General features: G+C 40.7%; 1 protein-coding gene across 4 annotated transcripts in view; it reads left to right on the forward strand.

Moving 5' to 3' along the window:
* Positions 1–26,477, forward strand: part of tnn (tenascin N) — a 63,484-nt gene that overhangs the window by 21,306 nt on the left and 15,701 nt on the right. For all 4 annotated transcript variants that reach the window (XM_074651244.1, XM_074651247.1, XM_074651246.1 and 1 more), the window contains 7 exons: positions 8,428–8,625; positions 9,001–9,201; positions 10,399–10,773; positions 16,751–16,884; positions 16,987–17,116; positions 19,227–19,409; positions 19,968–20,057. In XM_074651244.1, coding sequence (XP_074507345.1) covers positions 8,428–8,625; positions 9,001–9,201; positions 10,399–10,773; positions 16,751–16,884; positions 16,987–17,116; positions 19,227–19,409; positions 19,968–20,057 — 1,311 coding nt within the window. The remainder of the gene's footprint in view (positions 1–8,427; positions 8,626–9,000; positions 9,202–10,398; positions 10,774–16,750; positions 16,885–16,986; positions 17,117–19,226; positions 19,410–19,967; positions 20,058–26,477) is intronic.

The raw sequence follows: 26,477 nt of genomic DNA on the forward strand, positions 1-26,477 counted from the left end.
TCATTTTTTACTGTCCTCAATATGTCTTTTTTATTGAAGGAATAAGTTTACTAGTCATTACTAGTCCAATTAACCTGTAGGTGTGTTCCCATTTCAGAAGTTTTATTGGTAGCTTTTGTTCAGTCCAGTGCAAGATTTAAAGTAATGACATTTCTAAACATGCAGTAGACTAAATGGAAAAAAACCCGTTGCTGACAGTTGTTAATTTAGAATTGTTAATTCTGTTGTGCTAAGAAAGTGCTTGTTTGTCTACATCATCCCAAAGGGACCAATTACCTGTTTTCTTCTCTGTTATTACTCTCAAACTGTCTCACACTACAAATTTCGTCTTAGCTTTCTCTCAGCTTTTCTTTCTTTCCATCCATTTAAATTCTCTTAGCCGTCTTTCCTTCACTCTCACCTTTTCTCTTTATCCCTGTCTCACCTCTTTTTCTATATCAACCAGGCTATGATCAGGTAAGACTGGGATCAAACAGTCTTCATCTGCAGCCTTTCACCCTGACTCTGTTGTCAGATACATGACGGTCTAAAGTTTAACTTGACACCTGGAATTTATGAAGTGTCCCGGGACTGAACCTCCTCTTATGTTAGTTTGGGTTTGCATGACTGCACTTTGTCTATAAGAAAGTTGTGGAAAGATATGTAGTCAGTGATAAAAATTGTTGTGTGATGGGGTTTGACACACTGAATGCTCAGTGTAAAGTTGTTTTTTCTACATTCACAAAAAACATTGAAAGCGCTGTACTGTATATAGTTCAGTGGTGGAAAGTAACCATGCACCATTTACTCAAGTACAGTATTTAAAGGTGCTATTGATAACATTGATAACATTCAGCCACTAGATGTCGCATTCTCCCTCCCTGTTACATTGCATTTACTTCACAACAAGTCGTTGCCAGGCACTTACCGTCAATCTCAGCCATTTATACGTTTTCTCCACACTAACTGACGACCCAGAGACACCACGTGATACCAAAATCATTATACTATTGGCTCACAAGCCTTGTTAGAAGTGGGAACCAAACACCAAATATCTTCCACAGAGATAAACAAAACATTCATTTTGGACCCGCCAAAATTTGTTTAAAATGATTAATTCACAATCATAATAATTTTTTTTTCAGGAAAAGCCATACTTTTATTTGGTACCTTTTTAAAGGCTCTGTGGATGTATTATTGTTTTTTAGAAAATATTCGTCTGCATTAAAATGTTATCAATAAGACCTTTAAGTATAGTATATATTTGTGGTGCTTTTACTTGAGCATTTTTATTTTATGCTACTTTATACTTCTATTCCACTACCTTTCAGAGGCAAATATTGTACTTTTTATTCCGTATTTATTTAACAGCTTTAGTTGCTAGTTACTTTACAAATTAAGATTTTACTTACAAAACATATACTGTAACTATTTAAAATATACTAAATAATATATATTAATATCCAACCGTATGAAACAGTTTAAATTTGCTCAACATCGACTAACTACTGTACAGCATTAAAGCACCACAACCTGCTAATGCATCAGTAATAAATCCTCCAATAATATAATAATATTACACTGACAGGATCGTTTCTGCATAAAGAGCACTTTTATGTCAGTAACATTTTCAATGCAGGATTTGAACTTGTAATGGAATATTTTCATAGTGTGGTATTGCTACTTTTACTTAAATGATGTCAATACTTCCTCCACCACTGAGGTTGTTTTCCTAGTGTGTTGAATGAATCACACATTATAATAAAGAAAATACAAATACAATGGGTATTTTTAAAAGTTATAATTTTAGTTAAAACATTTGGAAATTTGGATCAGTTTACAGCTAGTTTGAACTATCATTAACATTCCCACAATATTGCATAAGTCAACAGATTTATTTCCCCTTTGGAGCAGCTGTGACAGCCTTTAATTTCATTATTATTTACGATTTGTATATCCAGTTCCACATTGTATTGTAGATAATCCTATATTGGCTGTCAACAAAGCTGCCAGCACAAATTTGTCTCTCTGATAATAACATAAATATTTATAATAACTGTGTGGCGGGGTGATAGGTATTCTCACAGGGCTGTCGATCCAGTAGATTTACCTTTAATGCTACTGTGCTGGCTCAGGGAATACACAGAAGCCCTCGCAAAATGAGCTACAGATGTGGGCCCTCAGCCATGCAAAATGATAGAGAGATAGAGAAAAGAAAGACACACACGACCCTGAGTGGGTGGCTTATAGAAAAGTGTTCAGATTGCATAACGTGACCTCACCACTTTTTTTTCATTTACATTCACTGATTGAAAATGTCTCCTGGGAACATGAACGCTACTCAAAACACTTTTTATTATTTCAAAAACCTATCTCTGTCTAGAATTTAGGCTCTGGTTTTATTAATGCTCGGGTTGTGTTATTTTTCTTTTCAGTTGGTTAGGTTTTCATCTGACAGCCCCACTAAGGGGGATGGAGCCTCTATGGCTCTGATGAAGCGAGGGCCTTATCGAGGGCTACTTGTGGTCTGTGAGGCAGCGGGAGGCAGACAGAATCGTGACGATATGAGCTATGCTCTCAGACGATAATTGCTTTCAGCTTCGTTTTATTCATTTTTGTTTCCCCCCGTTCTGTCTGCAAGCTGCTGCGAAGGCAGGAAAAGAGGAAGGGAAAGGAACGTCCATGAGTTTGCAACCGCACATAAACCTCCCCTTCTCATCCTTGTCGGTTTGGTCCAATGAGATTTGTCTTGAGTTGAAAGCTGGCGAAACAGTCAGCCTTTTGTCTGAGACTTAATGGCTCTCTGGAGAGGATAGGGCATGTGCACAGACTGACCAAGTCTTCTTCTTCTGCCAATCTCTTTGTGTGTATCTGTATTACTAATACAAGTATTGTTTCCACAGCTGTTTGTCTTTGTATCACTTGTGGTCTCCCACTCCCATTCCCTCTTTATCTTAAGTGCATTCACTGTTTCCAAATCTCTGAGAGAATACAGAGAGTTTTAGAAACACATACAGCTTGTCAAGAAGCCTTTAATGAATGGTGTCTGTGGATCCAGACAGCATTGTCTGTAGGTGATTAAATTGCTTTTGTTACATGTGGAGGCAATCCCCCCTCGTCTCTGTAAGCTATAAATGACAAGTTTCACACACATACTGTACACACATGGGCCGAGTCCCATGCAATCCTTTCACCCGTATAAAACAGTGAACACACATCACAAGTAGTCCACAAACATTTTACAGGCCCATTGACATAGCTCGGCTTTGACATGGAGAAGTTATTGTCAGGAAGGAATTTTTAACTGTGTTTAAGGACATGTTGAATTGTACTTGAGAGGGTTTGGAAGCCAGGTTGAAATGCTATCTGGATGGCCGATGTGCTGAGTGAGAGCGTCCACTGGACTGAAGCCACTCTGTTTTCCTGCTTTAGTCTCATGTATGTTGACTTGGATTGACAAATGACAGTTGGAGCACGAATGTGCTGGACACTGAGTTCAACATTTTTATGTTACTGGTCCATTGGAGAATATCCAGTAAATGCCTTCTGTTTTTACAATGTGTCAGCTGTGACAGCTGCATACATTCAGTATTTCATTCAGTCGTACCTAATCTTTGTCCAACCACCTGCTCCCTTCATCCTTTAATATATCTCCAAGTAGCCTAAACATGCATACCATACTAGAGGATATACCTCATTCCATCCATCCATCCACCCTTCCTTTAATCCATCCATCCATCTATCCATCAAACTATCCTATATCTCCAATCGTCATCTATCCATCCATCTATCCATCAAACTATCCTATATCTCCAATCGTCATCTATCCATCCATCTATCAATCAAACTATCCTATTTCTCTATCTATTTCTCTGTCCATCCATCCATCCATCCAACCATTCTTCTACTCAGGCCCTGTCTACACATATACTTGGAGATATTTTTGAAAACAGATATTTTCCTCTACAGTTTGGCCTCTCATCCTCAAGCAAACAGCATTTTAAGTCCCTAAAACGTAGATTTTTGAAAACACCTTCTACGGTGCAAATCTTTCAAAACTCAATTCATGCATGCCCATTGTTACTTTGTGTAATGAGCATGCACCAAAAGCAATAACAACAATGGCGGACAACCGGTTTGTTAGCATTGCTAGGTCTAATGACTACTTTACATCTTAACTCAGTATTGCTGCACTACTTCATTGTCGCCAAAGGAAAATATGCTTACTGAGCATGCTTAGAATCTTCTTCTGTGATATTTGACGTATTGTTGACGTAGCCTTTATTGCCACCTACTGGTCCGGCAAGCCTTTGGAGTCGTTTTTGCATTTTAGGACGAAGACATTTTGTAAAACGAAGGTCGTGTGGACGAAATCTTTTTTTAAAGGGAGAGGGGAAAAGATCAGTTTTCAGAAATATCTGTACATGTAGACAGAGCCCCATCCATCCATCCATCCATCCATCCATCTTTCTGGCAGTAAATCTGAAATGTGACTGCCCCACTTCCCTCCCTATTCCCCATTTCCTCTCTCCATTAATCCCACCATCTGTCTCTCTTTCCCTCGCCGGGACATTCTTAGCACTCAGTAGCGGCCCTCTGCTATGCTTGGAAGGTCACAGTGCCATCTCCTCCAAGAGAAATAAGAAAAGGGCCTGAAAATGGCAAGAATCAAATAAAAACCCTTGACAGGGAGCTATAAACATGCTTGTTAAGCATCTCAGTGCGCCAGTGCTCAGTGCCATTCCACATGGCTATAGTAGACTGCCTATAATGTGGCTAACTGCTAGACTGTCACCGACTCAAACACACTCTCTCCATCATTCCCTCTCTCACACTCTAAAGTCTCTTCATCTCTATTTCCCTTACTTTCCGTTTGTCTGTCTCCATCTCCTTCTCTTCATGTCTCTTTAACCTCATCTCTAGTTTGCCCTCCAAAGTCTTGGCCATTGATAAAACAGCCACCAAAGTTTTGGCCACCACATAGGGTCAAAAAGGCAATTTCAAAGTGATGTAATAGCTTGGATTTGTTGCACAGCCACCAGTCTCCAACCTCAAGCTTTTGACCAGCAGCAATCACATAGACAGCTAAAATAACCAAACAAGGTCATCTGTATTGAGTTTGGACCAGTTAGAAACAGGTCATGGTAATTACATGTCTATTTAAAGGAGTGGGTTATGTCCTGTGTAAATCATCAGAGGGAGGACTCATAAGCCAAAGTTTATTTAACTGAAAACAAATTGTGTCCAATTGAGTAACTTTTCCCTTTCCACCTTAGCTATTGAAAAAAAAAAAAATTTAGATACTCAAAAGATCCCTGAATCTCTGTTAATCTGATAATGGTATGAAGAATTGGCAGGTTTTGGATCAACTTGTTGACATTTTAATGTTCTGGCGAATACTCAGTGTCCAGTGGGATTTTTAGGATCTGTTTCTCTCTCTGCACATTTTCTACTTTTCCATCTGTTTTAGTCTTTGATGCTCAACGAGCAAATGTTTTGGTTTCCAACTGGTCGATTTCTCCTCTTCAAAGTCGCACCTAGTTAGCAAACATCAGAATAATTGTACTAAATTACAAAAACACAAATATTTTATTCAGCTTTTGTCATTCCCACTGTAAAATGTTTTGCTCAAAATGAGAAAGAATGAAGAAATGATTCTGTCATTCATCACAATTCATCACCAGTGGGCATCCTCCGGGTCTGAAAAGTGAAAACAATGCTGAAGTGCCTTAAACTTGCATCCTTCTCACTTGATTTATTACCTCAGTAAACATTGTAAACATGTGTTTATGATCTCAATCTCTAGTTTCAAGTCTTTTTCAATACAGCATGATGTTCATTTAGTAAATGATGGTCCCATTTAGAGTCAAATAGACCATAAAGCAGGATATGCTTTAGGGCGTGGCTAACTTGTGATTGACAGGTCGCTACCACGGCGTTGTCCGGTCTGGGAGTTGTCCGTGTTTTCGTCTTACAATTTTAACCCTTTCACAGTGTGTTTGCAGTACATGAAAGTTAATTATTAAATTTTGGTAACCTAAAAATGTCTTATTCAGCGTTAGGTTGTACTTACATCTACCCTCTTGTGTCACTTCTGATGGCAAAAGACCAAGATGGCCACAAACCAATGGGTGACATCACAGTGACTACGTCCACTTCTTATATACAGTCTATGGATAACACTTTCCTGTCTCGCGTTCCTGTTTCTGTCTTTGGTTATATAGACTACACTGTGTGCAGTATTGTATCAACTTTGGGGTTTTTCAGTGTATGCATATTCCATTTAATAATCCTGTATCATTTCAAACAGATCCAACATATTTATTTAAGCATGTATGCTACTGTATATTGCGACGCAGTTTTCCAGCTGTTAAGGATCACAGCAGGACCCACAACATTTTATTACTGAGCTTTCTTTTCAGTCACCCTATTAGAGGGTTTGTGTTTCCATAGACCACACACAAACTCAGAACGGTTAGATCAGTGGGTTCTCCTGCCACAATTCAAACTTTTACACCCGAATGTTAAATTCAGACCAAAGTCCAAAAACAGGCCTACTATTTTGAAAGCATGTAATTTGGCTTCCTGGGGAAGCCGCTTACTGCTGTGTGGTTTTAAGTTCACATGACATCACTGTCATTAGACACAATGACATCATCACAGAGGACAAGTTTGTGAAGCTCTGAAACGCCTGACTGAGCGCAATTTATGGTTTAGACTAGAGCAAAACGATCTCTGGCAAAGTGATGACTGCTCACTTTCTGCTGCCATACTGTGGAATGAGAGCACAACACACACACACACACACACGCACACACACCACAGTAACACAATGGTACAGGTTTCCAGAGATTAAATATACAGCAGCGTGCCCCTAATGTAACTTATGCATAGTTCAGACAATATTTCTGTCCTCAGCTCTCTATAAAACACTGACTAGAAAGTTCAAACGTGACCCTCTTTCAACCCGGAGACTCAGGTCTAGTCAGCCGTGACGACAAACATCTACAGTTTCGGTAGTCAGTTACATATAATCGTTCATGCCAAAGATCTAATCTCTACTAAATGTATAAACTTGCACTAAAAAAACAGATGGAAGGAATATGTATTTCATCTCCACATGAGGAATAGTCTCATGCCACTCTGTGAGAATCTTGGAAGTGAATTGTAGTGAGGAGTTTGTTCCCATTGCTGTTTCTATTGTCTAAGGTAAAAACAACTTCTATCCTACCTTTTGGGAGATGTGCTTATGAGGCGAGCATTTTTTTTGCCAAGTATATCTTACCTTCTACCACAATTTTGTTATAAAAGTAACTATTTTTGTGTTTTTGTTTTCTATCCTGGAACAATAACTGCTGTTCAAACCCTTCTTTCCTTTTTACTATTTCATGGGAAACAATGAATTTATGAATAGTTTTTAGTTTGGAAGGGGCCAATCTCTACTTTCTTTGAGTTATCACAGTTTTAAAGGATTGCTTTCGAGTCAGTGCTTTGCATAATCACAGATGCTGTCCAGTTAAAACAAAACAAATATTACAAAGAGGTTCCCTAAATGGTGTTTTTAGACACAATTTATTCAGCTGATAAGACTGCTTTCAGGCCATTAAATAGGTGTTATCAGTCACTATAAGCCCTACAGATGTCGGTCAATAGGGGCCTACTACACCCACTAGTAGGTTTTATCATCTATTCACATGGTAGATCACAGAAAGAAGGTATAAAAAAGACATGACAGCAACCTCTAGCGACCGTAGTTAATATGACAGGAGCAGAAGCAGAAGTCAGGCGCTGTAGTATAGACAGCATGAAACTCCATAAGGAATGGAGGTTGTGGATGATGGATGGGACACAAAACACAGGGTCGCATGTGAATCCAGCAATGTGTAGTTGTCTTTAAGTTCGCAGTTATTTTAACCCAAAACACAATGTTTTTCTGATTTTCCCTAAACTTAAGGTGATTTTTTGGGCTAAACCTAAAAAAAGTTGTAGTTTTGTTGCCTTAACCTAAAGAATCCTTTTTGTTTGTGTTCAAAAAGTGACATTTCATTCAGTTTTACAACATGTTATAACATGTTGCTTTTAAGTTTCACTTTCACTTTTACAATGTAATAGCCGCAGTAGGCCCCTGTTGAACCACATCTAGGTTGCTTATAGCGACTGATAACAACTGATAACAGCCTGATAACAGCCTGATAACGCCTGATAACAGCCTGATAACAGCCTGATAACAGCCTGATAACAGTCGAGCCACCGTAATGGCCTGATAACAGTCAAACCACCTTAATGGCCTGATAACAGCCTGATAACAGTCGAATCGGGTGATTTGTTGCATTCTATGGTTACACTTAAAAAAAACATCCTTTGTGATGGCTCAGAAACTGCCCCTTGCCCTATAATATTGTCAAGGATCAGAAAAATTAACAGTTATCTGCTCTTATCTTGTCGTAGCCATGACCACGAGACTCCTGTGGAGGGCCCTGTGCCTACTGGTCCTACTCTGCACCGTGTTGCCCTTCAGCTCCGCCACCAACCCCCCGGACCCCTCGGCCCCACAGCAGGGACTCACCTTCAGCCACGTCTATAAAATCGACATCCCGGGGAGCTCCAGTTGTAAACTTGAGAGTCTGCCAACCCAGGACGAAACAGGTCATACACAAAAATAAGAATTAGAGCGAGAGAGAACTGAGATTAGTGGTGTACAGTATGAGTATACAGATGCTCAGCATTGGATGAAAGTCTGTAAACAACCAGAGAAACGAGATTGTTTTTGTAAGAAAGATGATAAGAATGAGATTTTCTTTCATTTTTAACATATGTAATTGAATTTCATGTATTTAATTGTGAAGATTATTATGTTAAATTAATGTAGTTTCTATTGGTCAACTACAACTCAGTAGAATTTAATGCTATTTAGATTTTTCACCTGGAAATTAATATTATACAAAATACTGTATCATTGTGTGTGAGCATTGTGACCCATGGCAGTGCATCTAGAAATTCAATTAATGCACTATTCTGTAGGTCTTCAGACGGACACCACTACGAATGGAGAGAACGACATCATCTTCAGACACAACATCAGGCTGCAGACACCAAAGTGTGACTGTGCGGAGTCTGACAGCTTCAAGTCACTCATGTACAGAGTCAACGGGCTGGAGGAAGAAGTCAACTATCTAAAGACCCAGTGTACTCAGGGATGCTGTGGAGGCGGTGGGGCTGCAGGTAAACTCTGCCACAATCTAATATAGGTGACCCACAATTCATAAGCAATGGTGAAAGAAGAACTCAGATCATTTACTTTAGTAAAAGTAGCAATACCACAGTGTAGAATACTCTGCTCCAAGTAAAAGTCATGCATTCAAGATTTTGCTTTTACTTATCCATAGTAGGTGTATTACCTACAGTAGATGACAGTCGGTCTGCCCCCAGCTTTGAGCAACAGACAGGAGTAACGACACCAGAGCACAGCAATGTACTACTGTGGACAGGGACGGCAAAAAAAACACATTTTAGCCAACTAAAAGAAAGGCTAACCAAAAACAAATGGCTATCCGTTTAAGCGTACGCTATATTTAGAATACTTTCCGATGGCGAACTGAACTGAAAGTGAACGCATCGATAATGTTTTTGTCATCTGAGCCTGCTGGCTTTGGAGAGAGCACAAATTTCACTTTCAGTTCAGTTCCCTGTTGGAAAAGAGAAGGAAAGGGCCGTCTGATGGCAAGTGGGGAAAATATTCTAAATAAAGCGTACACTTAAACGGATATTGATTTTTTTTTAGGTGAGCCTTTCTTTTAGGTGGCTAAAAACAGTTTTTTTTTGCCGTCCCCGTCCACAGCACTGTATTGCTTTGCTCCGGTGTCGGTACTCCTGTTTCTCTAAACTGGGGGCACGCCGACCGTCATTTACTGTAAATAATACACCTACTATGGATAAGTACCTCATACAACCCAACTTCAAAACACCCACACTGTCACTTTAACATCAAAATATAGTACCAAAAGTAAAAGTAATACTCATTATGCAGAAGGGCCCATTTCAGAATAATATACATAGGCCTATATTATATCACTGGATTATAATTATTGATGCTTGATTAATGTGCACATCACTTTAATGTTGCAGCTGGTAAATGTTGGGCTAATTTAAATAACTTCATATACTGCTATGTAGCTCAATCTACAATAATATATCATATACAGTCGATAATATGTATTAATAATCTCAATCTGTAAAGTAAGGAACTACATTTATTAAACCAATGTAGTGGAGTAAGAAGTAGTTGCCTCTGAGATGTAGTAGTAGTATATTACTCAAGTAAAGGAGGCTGGAAACAATCTTATCGTATATTTTATAAGAGTAGTTTATTATATCCTAAACCTATAAATAATTTACCTTTTCCCCTGTTTCTTTCTCAAGGAGTGGACACCAGCTGCAGTGGCCATGGTACCTACCAGCCCGACACCTGCAGCTGCCTCTGTTACCCAGGGTGGGAAGGCCCAGACTGCTCGGTGTCCTCCTGCCCCGACGAGTGCAATGACAACGGCCGATGTGTGGATGGGAAGTGTGTGTGCCACCAGGGCTTCACAGGAGAGGACTGCAGCCAGCTGATGTGTCCGGACAACTGCAACGACAAGGGACAATGCGTGGATGGAAAATGCGTGTGTTTCCCTCACTTCACCGGCGAGGATTGCAGCGTCCAGAAGTGTCCCAATGACTGCATTGGTAACGGCCAGTGTGTGGACGGCCAGTGCATCTGTGAAGAAGGCTTTTATGGCGAAGACTGCTCATTAGGTAAGCTATTAAAATGCGTAATGTTTCTTTGTACGTTTATGTGTATACTTTATGCGTAATAACCATGGATGTATTAAAAGAACTGGATACAGCGTTGGAGGCGGGGCCCCGGTCATTCATATGAGAGTTGCTCATTGGCGCATGGAGCCTAAATGGCTCGACTTCCATCTGGAAAAGTACCCGTATCTTGGCGGATCTTGGGCAACTGGGACATGCGCAGTAGCGTCCGCTCGGTCACATGACTCAGTCACGGGGTCCCAACGTCACGCCGTCGTCACAAGGCTTTGGCTGATGGTCGGACAGTCTGACAGTTTTGGTGAAAAAGAAAAACATTTCTGAATGTGAGAAACTTTTTTCACTGCCTGTCACTACTCAGACACTTTCTCTGACTGCCACTTTGGAAATCTATGTGCCAAATGAAGGAATAGATCTGATGCCGTTATTTGCATAAAACACAATTGAAATGATTAAGAAATTAATGATTGTATTTTTATTTAAATATTTACATCGATTAACAAAAATCTTGGCATTAGAAAGCATCAATACAGAGGAATCGATAATCACGGAGGCTTGAGATGCCAAGGAATCGGACAACTAGGAACCGGTTATCTATTCCCATCCCCAGCGTTTTGTCTGCCAAAGTGGTGGATGGCCCGACGATTTCACCGCATTTGGCGGGTGCTAATTTCAGACCCTGCAGACAATAGATCATTCCTACATGTTTTGTTCTTATCCCCGCAACCAGAATCATTTCCGATGTGACCCCAAGAGATAAATGGTGTCTGAGTAAGCATATTCCACCATTATATATCTGGGGTGCAGCAGCATAATAACGTTTTACGACCCGGGCTTACATTTAGTTTGATCTGTGTTTCCCGTGAGAATTAAGAATCCCTTTTCACCCTTTTCCTTTAGTCACCTCTACGGCTCTGCTGACATTAAGCTGTGAATGTTAACTACCATCTCATGGAAAACACAGATGCTACAAGGAGCTCTGGGACCATTAAAAATATCACACTTGCCCCTAAAGCCCAGTTCACCTTCATATAAATATCCTTCTTATATCATTTAGTAAAAACGTTTAGGATCTACCTGAATGATTCAATCAATTAATGCTTGTTCCAGCTTATCGGCTATCGTCTGTTTGATTCATGCTGCAGCATCTTTGGCTCATCAACTGATCGGCTTAGGCTTTTTTTACAGCAGACATTTCAACCTGTCATAGTAAGAAAAGCTTGTGTTACTAGTAACATTAACTATGGCTCCGTTCTATTCCAGCCATGACAATGTGACAGTGAGCCAGTATGCACAATACCAGGACCTTGAATCCAAAGCTAACTGGAATTCAGTCATGCATTTTATTAATTTAATATTTACACCTGTGTTTTTTCTACTATGTCAAACTTTCGTGTCAGAAGTCCTACCAGCTGTTAGTAACACCCAGGATATTCATACAGGTGTACAGGGCTGTCTTTTTAACCTGACAGTAGTCACTCTCACTATGTTGCGAATATGTTATTAAAATTGAATCCTTTAAATCCAATTGGATTTACCTTAACATTTGCAAGTAATTAAAATGATGAGTATCTGAAAACTCTAAGATCTGCAGATACAGCTTTGAGTTGTAATCCACCTAATGTTAACAACCTTCATGCAACCTGAAAAGGAGATGAACAGCATGAGATATAAAATGTCAATGTTTTTGACACATTGAAATAACAGCTATACTTATTTTTACACCTTATCGCTAATGAACTATTTGCTCCAAATATTGGAGGTGCAGCTGATTCTGAGAGCTCCCTCAAAGAGCAATCTTTTCTTGGCCAAATTTCACTCCTAACTATTCGCAATAAATGGTCAATTCATTGATGAAAGTGTCTCTGTCTGAACCTAAAGTTATGGCAGTTATCTTGATAGCCACAGTGACCTACTTCTGGGGAATTCGAAGCATCTCTCCACCAGTTATTTCAGATGGAGCAGCTGATGGGGCCTTTTCAGTGGGCTGACCCCTTGACCACTGACAGCTATGGCCTCCAAACAACACATGACATCAGGTCACATACTGTAATACCATGGGGACATAAGAACACCCATCAGTCTTTATGGCCTCCATCTGGCTTTGACCCTCCTAGAAGAATCATCGCCTTTCGTGTTAAATACACCGCTCACCAAACCGCTATTACTGTACTGCCTCAGGAGCTGAGCACAAAATTACATTTTATGGCAATTTAAGTCCAGGCAAGCAGAAAGGTGAGCAGCAGCAGCCAGGCATGGACAGTTTAATTCACTGAGTCCATACTGTGACCGTTATTTCTAAGGATATCTTGAAGATTCAGCTGCAGGTGAACCACACAAAATTTAGCTTTTTCATAGTGCTTGTCTCTTGTACTGCAGAAGAAGCTTTAAAATAATATTCTATATATGGAAAGCTCTGGCTATACGTGTCTATGGCGTTTCTTCCTCTACATTTAACCCTGAGCACATACTTTAAGCAGGGGATTTTTAACGTTTGCTGCACATGGATTCCACCAAAAGAAGCAGCACGACCACTTTCAGGTCCTGAACCACAGTCTTCACAGTAGCAGCCAGGTCAGCTATGTCAAACCCTTGATGGTGATTTAGTTTCTTCAAGCTGTGTTTTGCTCTTCAGAGTCAGAGCATAGCTTGAGACTGATCTGCAGCTTCGTGTGTAGGTGCTGTTGAATGGAGTCCAACATCAATAGTGGCACCGTGTCAGAGGAAAAGTCAGGGAGGAAGGGAAAGTGGGAGTGTTGTTTTAAGGTGTTAGTAATAGTAGTGGTAATAAGCACTGGGAGAATAAAATACATTCTTTGTTTTATGTGGCTACTTGCCATTTCAGCACCTGGATAATGGATGTCAATCAGCTCCCTGGGTGATGATATGACTCTTGAAATGTGGCTTTAGATATACTGTACATCCTGTATAATGCAGTTTCATTCCTTTTCATCGATGTTAATACAGCTTCAATATTGTTTTTTATCGCCACTATCAAAGACAGATGGCAGAGAATCAGTGGTGCTTCAACGATGAAAATATTTTAGTAGCCTGAACTCTTGTCCATTCAACAGATTCGAGTAAAAAAGAGGACAGTATAGCAACCGCATCTAATGAAATGATCTCGATATGAAGCAGGTGAGATTATTAAAAGAGAACATAGTATCTTCTTTGGCGCTATATCAACACATTGCAGATGCTTTGGATTTAACATTCTTATTGTAGCTCCTTTGACTGTCTCAAAAACAAATTTTATCCTCAACTCAAAACCATATTTGTCCACTTTTCTGTACCGTGTCAGAGGTTTTCAAGTTCTGTTTGTGAGTGAATTGTCTTAGAGACTTGATTCACATGTCTAATATTTACAAACGGATGGGAAAGATAATAAGATACAGAGGAACAAATAAAAAGAAATTCCCACTTCATTCGTTCTGAACAACATTAACAGTGATACTACCTTAGTGCTCACTTGCTGCAGATTTATAGCCTTTTTAAAAAGTCCAAACATGTTGTTTCAGTCATATTTTCCTCAGAGAAGACACAAATCACTATTAGTTTCCACTTTTTCCAATCTTAATATGTTAATTTATTCACCCCAGCTGTTCTGAGATATTATTCGCGGGTAAAGCTTGTTGATAGTCGTGCCTAGAGTAGCAATAGGGGGATATTAACTGCTACTGGATGGAAAAGGATTGCTACATTTTAGAAAAAACATTAAGCTTCCTGACTTTGCCTTGTGGAACGGCATCTGAACCTGATGTGAATTCCTTCCCTGCCAAAGGAGGTGGCCTCCTCCACCACCCATCTCTCATTTTTCCCCTGAAATATGCTTACGTTTGTGTGTTGCCTGCTTCTCAACCTATACCACCATCTAACATTTATTTCCCTCTATCGTACCCACAGAAAGTTCTTTTTGTTTGTGGAAAGCCTCCCTCCCTAGCACTGCTGACTTGCTGTCTTCTGTCTTTTGGCCGCTGTTCTGTTATTTTTCTCCACCACAGTTATATACCTTCTGATACGCCCCCTGCCATATTTTTTCCATCATCTCCGTTGAGGCCCTTTGGTCTTGTATAACCACTGAAAAGCAATATATATATTTTTTCCAATTTCCATCTCAGGTTTGGGAAGAAACCTCAGTGTACAATGCATTTCTTTTGTTAATGATTTCCTGTTTTAATTATCATTTTGTGGTTATTTAGGTGTTTTGAAAAGTCTACTCTGCCATGCCAAATAATAATATTGATCCAACTGTGACCAGAAAATATATTGTAAAATAAAATATTGTTTATTGAGATATATTACCTGTAGTATCTCAAGCACTGATATCTGATATCTGATATCAAGAAACATGAATACTCAGGAAACTGCTCAGCAGTAATGTATTAAATGGGCTTGTCTCTTCACTTAACAGTCAAATCTGATTGGTCAGGTCTTGCCTATGTTTTTTTTTTTTTTTTGCTCATTGTTCCCCCTTTGTTTATCTGTAGAAAAGTAAAAACAAAAAAAATATTGGCTGAGATACATGCAACTATTGCTTAGCTGGCTGGCTGAGATACATGCAACTATCGCTTCGCTGTCATTTCAGAATAATGGGCTTCGCTCTCTGTTGTGTGTGTGTGTAGATGTGGTGCTGTCCAAAGTACTGAAAAGGAGGAGATCCATAGGCAGAGAGACATGATTTCTTAGCTTGCTTGCTTTTTGAGGTTGTAAATATAACTTTTGCCCTAACCCCCATTGTAGAAATCAACAGACAGAAGGGAAATGACAGGGAAGCGAAAGGGACAGTCAACGTGAGAGAGGGAGAGACGCAAGCCGCAAACAGTTGTTTCTATGCACCTCCCTCTGCTGATTTTAGAGAATCGTTCATACATTCAAAAAATATCTAGCGCTCTGATTAATAAATGTCTTCTTTGATTTTGAAACAGCAGCTTTATGTTGTTGTTATTTAGTCTTTCTTAGGCTATTGTCAAGATGCTGCTCCAGTAGTCCCGCAAATTGCAACTTAGTCTACATGGTAATTTATTCACGCACACAAAGGAGATTGATTGAAAGAACATGAGTTATTTTCAATTTTTTATTAACAGTATCTTTAATAGGGTGATATTTATACCAAAATTGGCTATGTATCATGATTTATTGGGATAAATCAAGCAATTCTATGTAAGATCAGACAGTCAGCACCGCCATATAGCCTGAATGGAATGATTCTTTGTTTCATTTCCACATTTTTTTCCGCCACTGCGACAATTCGACTATGAGATTGGCAGGCGAATTGGGCTCCTAAAGCTGGGGACACACCAACCCGAGATCAAAGAACTAGCGGCGACGAAGACCGCCCGTTGACTCGGCTCACTTCGCCTTTGTCTAGGCCAAAAAGTTGCACTCGAACACACCGCAAAGACGACAGCCGACGGCAAACTACCACGTACGTTCTGCGCCTGCGTGAGATGAAATAACTCTTCATACCAGCAGGCAGCGGTAGTCTGTCATTTAAAAGGGAAAACCGGAAGACCGAGGACGGCGGATATAAATTTACAAGCCGTTGTTATGATACAGTACGTACATGAAATAAAGCGGCGTTTGCTGATCATTTTGATAAAAAAATTAGAAGAGCCTTTTGTGTTTTTCCTCTTGACTTTACTCGTTGGCTTGCTTTCCACACGTCCGTTTCTCTTCTCGTGCTCTGATTCGTTTAAGCTGAACAGCCAATTAGAGTGATTTCTCTCACCGATGGGCGGCGCCGCCGATTCAACATGCTGAATTGACTGAAAAAGCTCCAACACGGGCAGACTAGAGCCGACAGTGCGGGACACACTGCAAAAACTAGGCCGACGGATGGCCAACCATCGGCTTGGTTTGTCAGGGCCTTTAGGGTGACCCCTAAAAGTGATAGAACATTGTATGAAAATGTGCTACAAACTCTGTTAAATGTTTTCGGTGTCTACTTGTCTTTCTCTGTCAGTACTCAGCCCTCAGGGTCTGCGGTTGGTCCAGGTGACTGACGTCTCCCTCCTGGTTGAGTGGGAATCAGTTCGTGGAGCAGAGTATTACTCTCTGACATATCATCCCAAAGATGATGAGATTGACCTGGAGCAAGTAGGTGTTTTTTCTTGTTGGTCATATCTGTAGGTGCCAAATAAAGGAAGTAGCATATTTTTCATTTTTAAAACACCTTTGTTTCAATCCACTATATCCTAGGTTCGGGTTCCCAACACAGAGAACTCCTACCTCATCAGAGGACTGACTCCTGGGGTCACCCACATTGTCCAAGTGTATGCCGTCATCAAAGAAATCCAAAGTGAAGCAGACAAGATCGAAGCTACCACAGGTGAGAACAACAATGATGTCTTGAAATGTGTGTGTCACTCTTTTGACTAAATGAGCATGACGCAGATTAAGATCCATCGCTGGCGCTGGGTGCAGCGTGTTGCCTTTAGGTGTTTTGATGGTGTAGTTTGAAAGGCAGAAGTGACCCATTAAAGCCTGATGTGGCAGGAAAGCCAGGTATGGCCTGCAGGTCTGGGGGGATTTTGTTTGACTGTCTGGATTAAAAGGTCACATTTGAGGTCAAGTTGTGCGCGCGTGATGAGGCGTGAAAACACTTAAACCTAAAGCTCTTAATGTTTAGAGCAGGGGTCAGCAACTACATTTGTCCAAGGGCCAGAATCTTTCTAAGCAAACACTGTTGGGGCTAGACTTTCAAATAACAAAAATAATGTTATTTTTATTATCATGTTAGTGTGAACAGACTCCTAGAAACATGTGAAATCCATGATAAATAGACTCTAGAAAATGCTCTCCGACTTCCGCCAAGGAGGCACTTCACTGAGGAGTGATGGTTAAAATCTGTAATTACGGAAACGTAATTGTAGAATGCTGTCCTATAATTCCTGAACAGCAGCTTGTGCTCATTTAGGGCAGGCACAACAGACTGACTAAAATGCACATGTGAAGGCCCATTTTAGTGGGGCTCAAGCACAGAAGTTTTGATTCGCCGTCCAGTCTGGTTTTGTTTTGTTCTGCTAATTGACACATTTGGCTGATGCCATCATAAATTCAATGTTTGAAGTGTATCCACAGATATGGCCGACTTCATTTGAACAATGTCGTACTCTCACGCATTTCTTTTCCGCACATGTGAATAGCAGATATAAAAAGATTATCCTGAGAGCTCAACAGGCTGCACCTGCAGTGAATTAATATTCTGCGGGCCGGATGGGAAGCTATGGCGGGCCGTATGTGGCCCTTCCTGCCACCAGTTGACGATCATTGGTTTAGAGGGAGGACGTGTTGCAGATTAAGAATCTAGATTTAAGGGAAGAGGCAAGTACACAGCAAGAGGATCGACACGTTTGAGGGGATAGGGACATTTGTAATATTGATTTTGCAGATTTGAACAATAACATTGTTTGATCACTTCTTAATATAGGCGGTCACATGATTAAGGTATATACCCATGCATGGATGAACAGTCTGTTTAACTTATGCTAAAATACTTGCAGTGACATGTGCAAGATGAGGAGGGTTTTTTCCTGTATTTAAATCTACCGTAAATGTCTTTTACGCAAATACTCTGCCAAAAAGCAATGAACAAGCTGAAGCCTGTCATTACTTAGTGTTTCATTAAGCGCTGGTTTGTTAACCATCAAATTTAAAGGCAATTATAAGTAAATGGCTACACGGATGTGTTTAATGGAAATCGGACTTTCTCACAGATGTGGTAGAGACAGATGTGAAGTGAAAGAGATTACAAGACAGGATTGGTGAGCGCGAGCGAGGCCGACAGACAGAGGGAGGGATTGAGTTTGACTCTAATGCGCGGTTAGCCTGGTTAGTCATGGAAAACCTCACCGAGCATGGCATTCCCATATGGGCATGAGAAAACACGCCATCATCTGGCTAATGGTTGTGCGAGGAGCACACAGCATGACGCAGACTGGTTACATAGTTTTCAACTTCAAACGATGATCTACTTCAAAAGAGGGTTTAAGTAAATGTTTTTTTCTTTTTCCCTTGGAAAAACCCTATAGCTGGCATAGGAATATGCTAACTCCTTTCATTTGGTACCATTTGTTTGGTTTGATGGTCTTTTTTCAGCATATGCTGCAAATTCTGACATCCGGCCTTGCTATGCTAATATTCTAAATGGTACCTATCTGTACATGCAGCTACATGTATTTCATATATTTATTAAATGGCATATGTGTGAAAAAAACCTTTAGTGCTTCTAATCTTTGGCAAATACCCCTGTCTGGGTATGGTACAGTATAGTACCTCTGACTCTCAGGTTACATTTCATGGTGAAAGGGATTCATCGTCTAGCTCAAGGACATGGGAGTAGATCTGGGCCCATGCTTGTGATTTCAGGCTTTCCAGTTTAAGGGTCACATCTGTGCTCCCAGTTCCACCTTCCTCTCAGACACTTGTATCCTTCCCAGATGTGTCCGCTATTGATGGTATCCGAGTTCTTGGCCAGACAGAAGACTCTATCCAGGTGGACTGGAAGAACCCATCAGCTGAGGTGGATCACTTCAGGCTCATACACACTGACCCGGAAGGACGGGAGGAGGAGCTGAATGTACGGAGGAACCAAGAGGCGCGCACCAAACACACTATTGTTGGTAAGTATTGTAATAGACAGAGGGCCTTTTATTTTTTTACATTGAACCAAACAACGCCTGCATAATGCCGCCCCAGTGTGTGATTTTAGATAACACTACAGCATTACAGAAGCAAAAGAGATGCGACGTATAACACACAAACGTTGGCATTTAGTGTGTGTGTTTGTTTGTGTTGTGCCTTTGTATCGCTTTTACACAGACGTTGATTCGGCTCTGTGTTCACCTCCGCTGCCAGCTTAACGGCAAGAACTCTGTCCTCTCATTCCGTATTCGTACCTTTTGATACAGAACGGCGAGGCAGAATAACGGCGCCACATTTCCGCCTTGAACAGGCTTTGTGAAAGGGGCTATAGATTATGGCCACAGTGTGGACACAGGATATGATCAGGTTAACCAAAAACTGAATTTCCTTCTCAGATAGTATATTTGACAAGGCCCGACAAGATGAAAGTATCCAGCAGTATTTTTTGCAAAGAAAGAAATGTCAAAAAGAAAAAAAACGTGGTATAATGGTGTAACAGAAATATATTAAAGATTTAAAACTGTGTCTTCCTGCAGGTCTGTTTCCAGGAACAGAGTACCAGATCTCAGTGCAGGCCATCAAAGGAACTACTGAGGGAAAACCTTCCTCTGTCACTGGTGCCACAGGTCAGTGTCAACACATCAGCGCCCATAATCCATTTAACCTAAAGCGCAAATTCTGCATATTATCAGTAAGCACAAAATGCGCTCAATTTTCTTCAAATGGACTACCGCTGGACGGAAATTGCAGACTTACCATTCGTGCTACCACCAACTGTGTCTGAATTGGATGACATTTAAAATGATGGATCAGCCACTTGTGGAAGTGAAACACATTAAAGAAACAGCGAAGACATCCATATTCCACTTAGTTTTGAATTGGGTGCAGCATCAAAGACAGCTCTTAACTCTTGTCAAGCCACCAGTAATTCACCAGTGGTCCAAACCTAATAGGAAAAACACATAATCTGTCACACACAATACTGACATGCGGCATGATACAACCTGGTATTATCCTCCTCACACAGCCAATGATAATGAATACAGCCAGCAAGGAGCACGGTTATGGGTTAATGATTGAAGGCTGGAATTCACAGCCTAATAATCTGGACAGGTCGTAATGGCTGTGGTGAGCCTGTACACCAAGAGGAAACATGATATGGATGGTGTAACGACTACAAGATGCTCCCTGATGGTTGAGGTGAGAAAGTGCGTGGTTTACAGAGTCCATCTGGGAATGTTGAATTTCAGCAGTGTGGCATTGAGTTTGACGCATTTGGTCTAACGTTTGGTTTCAAGACACGAGGAGGAATTCAGGTTACAGTTTCACTTTAACAGCTGGTCACGCCATTCAGTTGCGTAAAATAAATTATTTAAATGACTGACGAATGATCCACAATGGCACGACAGGTCTTAAGTTTCTCCCATCGTTCTTCTTCTCATTTTTGCTTTGTTATTTTCTAATTTTCTGTCTTTCATTTCTCCTCTATTCTTTCCTCCATCACCTTCACTCTCATCCACCCTTAGAGCTTACTCAGTTCAAAAGCAGTGATGGCTCTTCGGTTTTTAGACCCCGAGGCAGCCAATTTAATGGTTTTTAGTCATCAGCGTTAGCTAGGTATTCTCAAGACTTACCTCTCTTCTTTTGCAGTCAGGTACTCAAGGTCCCCTGTTACTGCTAATCTTTCTGTGTGTGAGTGTGCCACCTACACTTGCAGTAATTGCATGTGCGTGTGTGTGTGCGTGAATGTGCTAATCTACACCAGACAGACAGTGGCTTGTCTCCACTCCAGTAGCTACAATCCTTCATTTTAGGTGTTGCATGAAAAGGCTTAGAGGTGATTGAGGAGGATAGTCCTCGGCTCTGCTTGCCAGCGAGGAATGTGTTGGTTTCATGATGTCTGGCATGGTGCAACAGAGACCACGCTCACCTATTATCTCACCGAACATGCTGGTTTCATGGGGCCGGCGTGGTTAAACGCAATGAGAGATTAAAGGAACATAAGAAGGAAATGTAGAAAAAAGCAACAGCAATAAAGAAAAAGACAACAGTAAGTGCCATGGTTAAAGCAAGAAATGAGGGTAAAAACATTAGCAGGAATAATAAGAGAACGCAGGGACAAAAAGGATACAATGAAAAATCAAGATATTTATAGTTAAATCAAGAGCAAGACTAAGACAGGATATAAAAATGAATGGGTCACAAAGAGGCAATTTCAGTGACATTATGTAGCAGTGCGTACTGTGTAGCTGCTGTTATGGTATGGAACTGAGCTTTTGTCCGTAGATGCTATAACTGATTCATTTCTCACTAATCTTTACTGTCTGTCTTCCACTTTTTGTCACTTTACTCCTCCTCAATTTCTGACTTCACCATTGGCATGTTTTTTTGTAATCATATTTTGTCATGGTCCCTCACTCTTTCAGTCTCTCCTGACTTGCCACCACTTAATGCTGAATTACCACATAAATGAATTAATGAGGCAGTGTGGGAATTTATTTATGTTGATTCTTCAAGATGACAAAGATATCCCCAAACCTGAAAACTTATTTTTATTGACAACGCTGTGAATGGGGCTGAAATTGGTACTCACTATGGCCTTGGCCTTGTGAACTGTATGCTGTATATAGTCATTGAATGGCGCTCAAATATTTATGGACTTGACTTCCATATGTGCATCCAGTGCGGTTCTATAAATCCTCCTCTCTCAGCTTGTGGTATGTTGGAGTTATGCTGGTCTTGCAGCATATATGCAGTCTATACGTATGTGGGTCGCTATATGGTATCTTTAACATTTATGAAAACACCAGAGTCAAATGGATACTCTACTTGGAGCGAACGTTTCACAGTCACTCACCTGCCAAAAGATTATAAGGCGTATAAACGCAACATACCACGGCTGCTACTGCTGATTTAGATTCAATAAAGTCGGCACCAAGGCCAATATAACCAAAAGCAGATGGACTTGGCTTTGGTAGAGGAGATGAATGTTGAGTCTTTATGTTATCTGGACACATTATAGCACCTCATGTGGCCCAGTGGGAGAACCCTGTCCGCTCAGACTTGTCCATCAGCTCTGTACAGTAGTGCCAGGAAAATGTCAAGTCAAAATGTGAGAAGGGACATTTGATCAAGATAATGGTGAGAACTCTAACCCTTCTTTGTCTGTTCATTATAATGTAGTAATAAGAGACAGCTCTATTGGCCTGTTCATGTGTGTGTTGTACATGCATGTGTCTGTAGCAAGGGTCAGGTACAGGAGAGATGCTGTTTTTTATGTGTGGCTTTTGGAGGAAGATCTGCAATTTGTGCCCGTATTTATGTATACATACTGTACCACAGCTCCGTATCCTCAAAAGTTAGATTTTATTATTAGTTATTTTGAGAGGAAATACTATATTGATACTTTCTGGTGATTTGGTCTAACGGTGTGTTTACCAAAACTGTGAAATTTGCATGCTTGCTAGTACAGTGGATGGATGATGAGCGGATGATTTATGATGGCAAAATAGACAAGCCAGGGAAATAGTAAGATGATTTATTTATAGAAGATATGCATGCCATACCGTTTTGGAAATCCGAGGTCTTCAGCTTTCAGAATCTGTAAACCAACTGTATGTTGTTCAAACTATGTCTTAATACTAAGTATTTTAACGATAAAGTTGTACAGAAATAAACTTTGTAAATATAAAAACAAGTTGTGATCAAAACATTTGCGATCATTTTCTCATAAGTCTACAATATCATGCTTGGTAATGTTGGAAACTAGAAATTTCAAGCTTTAAAACGCACCGCGACACAGAGTGTGAAAAGAAGCTGTCAAATTATGACTTTTTACAGTCACACTCTGGTCACACTGACACAAATCTAACTTCTTGTCAAAACATTTCACCCAAAACGGCAGATTTTAGTCACTTTAGTCAAGATGCCGCTGACAGGAAGTCCTGCTGGTCTAATGGCGTGTTTACCAAAACTGTGAAATTTGCATGCTTGCTTGTACAGTAGATGGATAATGAGTGGATGATTTATGATAGCAAAAGCGGCCTTTCACAAGTCAGTTCTGTCATAAAGAACTACCAGCTGCTTACTGTACAAATAGATTGTTGGGTAAACATGAAACCAGCCTGTGGTGGCCAGAGGACTCCACAACAAAACATATCTCACACCTGACACACAGTAATGTCTAAAAGAATGGCACCTATTGACACATATTTTCCCTTGGCTCCATCTGCAGACATACGGTATGGCTTCCACTATACAGTGAGGCTGTAAAGGATGAAAGATGGCCTGCTACTGTGCTCCTTGTGGTCGATGCCTCTGCTGAACATGCCAGCCATAATGGATAAGCTGTTTTCCAAACGACCGGAGCCGCAGCTTGTGTTCTGTAGCCCGGTAGCCACTGTCGCTACGCAGCTAGTGGGGTAGAACGTCTGGAGGAACTCAATCCATCACACATTGTATCTTCAGAGCAAATGCAAGGCGCCCTCAGAAAGTAGTAGTGCTCAGAAAAAAAGATGTAATAACATATAGGATATATCAGACAGCAGCTGCACCGCCCAAAAGAGCCAAAGGAACTGCAGAGGGTAACACCATAACGCCAAAGAGGGAGAGGGGAACCTTTGTTTTAACGGAGAATGAGGCATAGTTGAATACAAGCTTTATTCAGATGGTTTTAAGTTCATTTGAAGTGAGGGATCAAAAGCATACTATCAAATGCTTTTAACTTTCATAGTTCATTTGGGCTCTCTGACAGTTGTAAATCAATTTGAAGGTTTGAAGCCCATTCATTTAATTTACTTTTATTAAATTATCTTCAGACTGACTGTATCAAAGCAATTTTTGTAGTAAAATGTTAAGATTTATCAATGGTTATTAAAATGGTCTGCTGTTTTCAGGCCTGTTCCAGTCCAGTGTTGTCTTCACTTGGGACATACAGACAGAAAGCACTGGTGGATGTCTGCTTGTATAGGAAAATACATTTTAAGTGACATTTTCTGAGTGTTGATAATGCTTGGGCCGCTTTTATGTTTGTGTACTGCTGTGATAACCCATTTCCAATTGCTTAGAGTTTACAGAGCACCACATTGTTGGGTCTCTGTCTAAGATACTCCCACACTTTGGAGGATCGTGGGTGAGGATTTGTAGCTGCAGCTTGTTCTCCGGGGGGAATGCATGCTTTGACCGGCGCAGCCATCTTACTATGCAAATCAATGCTTTTCCGTAGTTGATTATAACATTGAGTCGCCCCAACCCTATCACCAGTAAGTATTCAAAGAAACCAAACATTTAGATGGATACCTATATTAGGGTTGCTCAATTATGGCTGGGAAAATTGAGATCTTGATTATTTAACACGATTACACTGCAAACATCATGTATTTAGAAATAACATTTTGTAGCCTGCATTTTAAAGTTCAATGCATCAATCTGGTGCACTTTTAGAGCAAAATGAAGAGGCAAGAGCTATGAAGAACTTTGTGCTCTGTTTAACAATTTAATCATAAACACATTGATTGTATAGATATTAATGGTCGCGTCGCAGGAAAAAAAAAGTCACACCCACAAAGCATGGTAAACAAGACACGGTCCGTGTTTCAAAATGGGTCAGGCTGGTTGCAGCGCACCACTACGGAGGAAATCTCACCGAGCGGCCATCCTTGACCCGACAAGCGGGGCGAAAGCGCACAGCTGTAAAGGAAAGGGGTGCGCTGGATTTATAACGCAAGACAACTCGTGAGCGTCATTGCAAAACAAAATGCCGCACAATAATCGTTTTATGTCGATAATCTTGTTTTCATAATCGTTGGAAGCCAAAATCAAAATTGAAATTAGAATAATTGCACAGCCGTAGCCTATATGCTGCATCATTGTGTAGTGGGCTCCCTTAGTAGCGCTCACTTAAGGTACTTAGACCACTGATTGACTTCTCATTTTTAGTCCAACACCCAACCTTAATAAAAAGGAGCTATTATAAATTCTTTCTGTGGTTTAGCTCATGACAGACTGTCAAGCAGTGCAGCCACAAGGACAAAAAAGTGACAACGGGAGGAGAGAAGAGAGACAAAGAGCGGGTATAGAGTTAGACAGCATGGTTCCTTTCTTCTCCTGGATGCATCATCAATCAGTTTTCATGATGCAGACTGCGCACTGACACAAGACTGACCTCCACTGAGCCGCTGCCACAGAGGAATCATCCTAAATGATGATTGTTTTTACATTTCCCTTTACTTCCTCTGTGTCTCTCTTACTATGCCTCTGTGACTCTTTTATTTTCTGTCTCCCTCCCTCTCTTTGCTTTCATCGAGATTCCCTCGACAGAGACTAACACCCATCCACACACATGCACCACGAACCGCTCTGCCTGCGTCTTCCATATGTCTCCTGTGATTCCTCGAGCCCGACTGACTTCACAAACAGAGGCTCTGTGTTCTGCTGCGCTGCCGTGTCCTCGTCCCACTGCAGCTCATCCTGTGGAGCTCAGTGACCAGGACCAGAGCATGGGTTGTGTGCTAGTGATGCTCTTTTGAAGAGCTTCACAGAGCCTTTCCTTTGAGACTTTGGCTCATTTGTCATCTTCACTGTCCACTGTCCATATATAAAAAAAATATGGATAACGAGTTTTCTGCATACACACTCTGGCAGCTGATTGAAAAAGAAAAAACAACAATCAGTGGCATTTCTTCAAAGTGCTCTATAGTCCCTTCATGCCAAACGCTGCTGAAGACTACTGCTTATGCTTACCTGCCACATGCTGCTGTTGATGGTTCTATATTCATTCTGCAGCGGTGCTGTGCAGAATGATGAGCGCTACAGCTAAAACTTCACACAATATCCTCATTAATGTCCTCTGCTCTTGTGTTTCATCTGAGTGAGGGACTTAGGTGTTGCTTGGGCGCGTCCAAAAAACCTGCCACAGGAGCGCATATATGCCAATTTAACCCCTGATACCATGATAACTAACATTCATTTACCAAAACCGAGAACAAGTAGCATGCAATAATAGCCTCTCCAGTCTCCACAAACGTACGCAGAGCAGAGACAGGTTC

The sequence above is a fragment of the Sebastes fasciatus genome, chromosome 11, assembly GCF_043250625.1.
Source record: "Sebastes fasciatus isolate fSebFas1 chromosome 11, fSebFas1.pri, whole genome shotgun sequence".
Lineage (NCBI taxonomy): Eukaryota > Metazoa > Chordata > Actinopteri > Perciformes > Sebastidae > Sebastes > Sebastes fasciatus.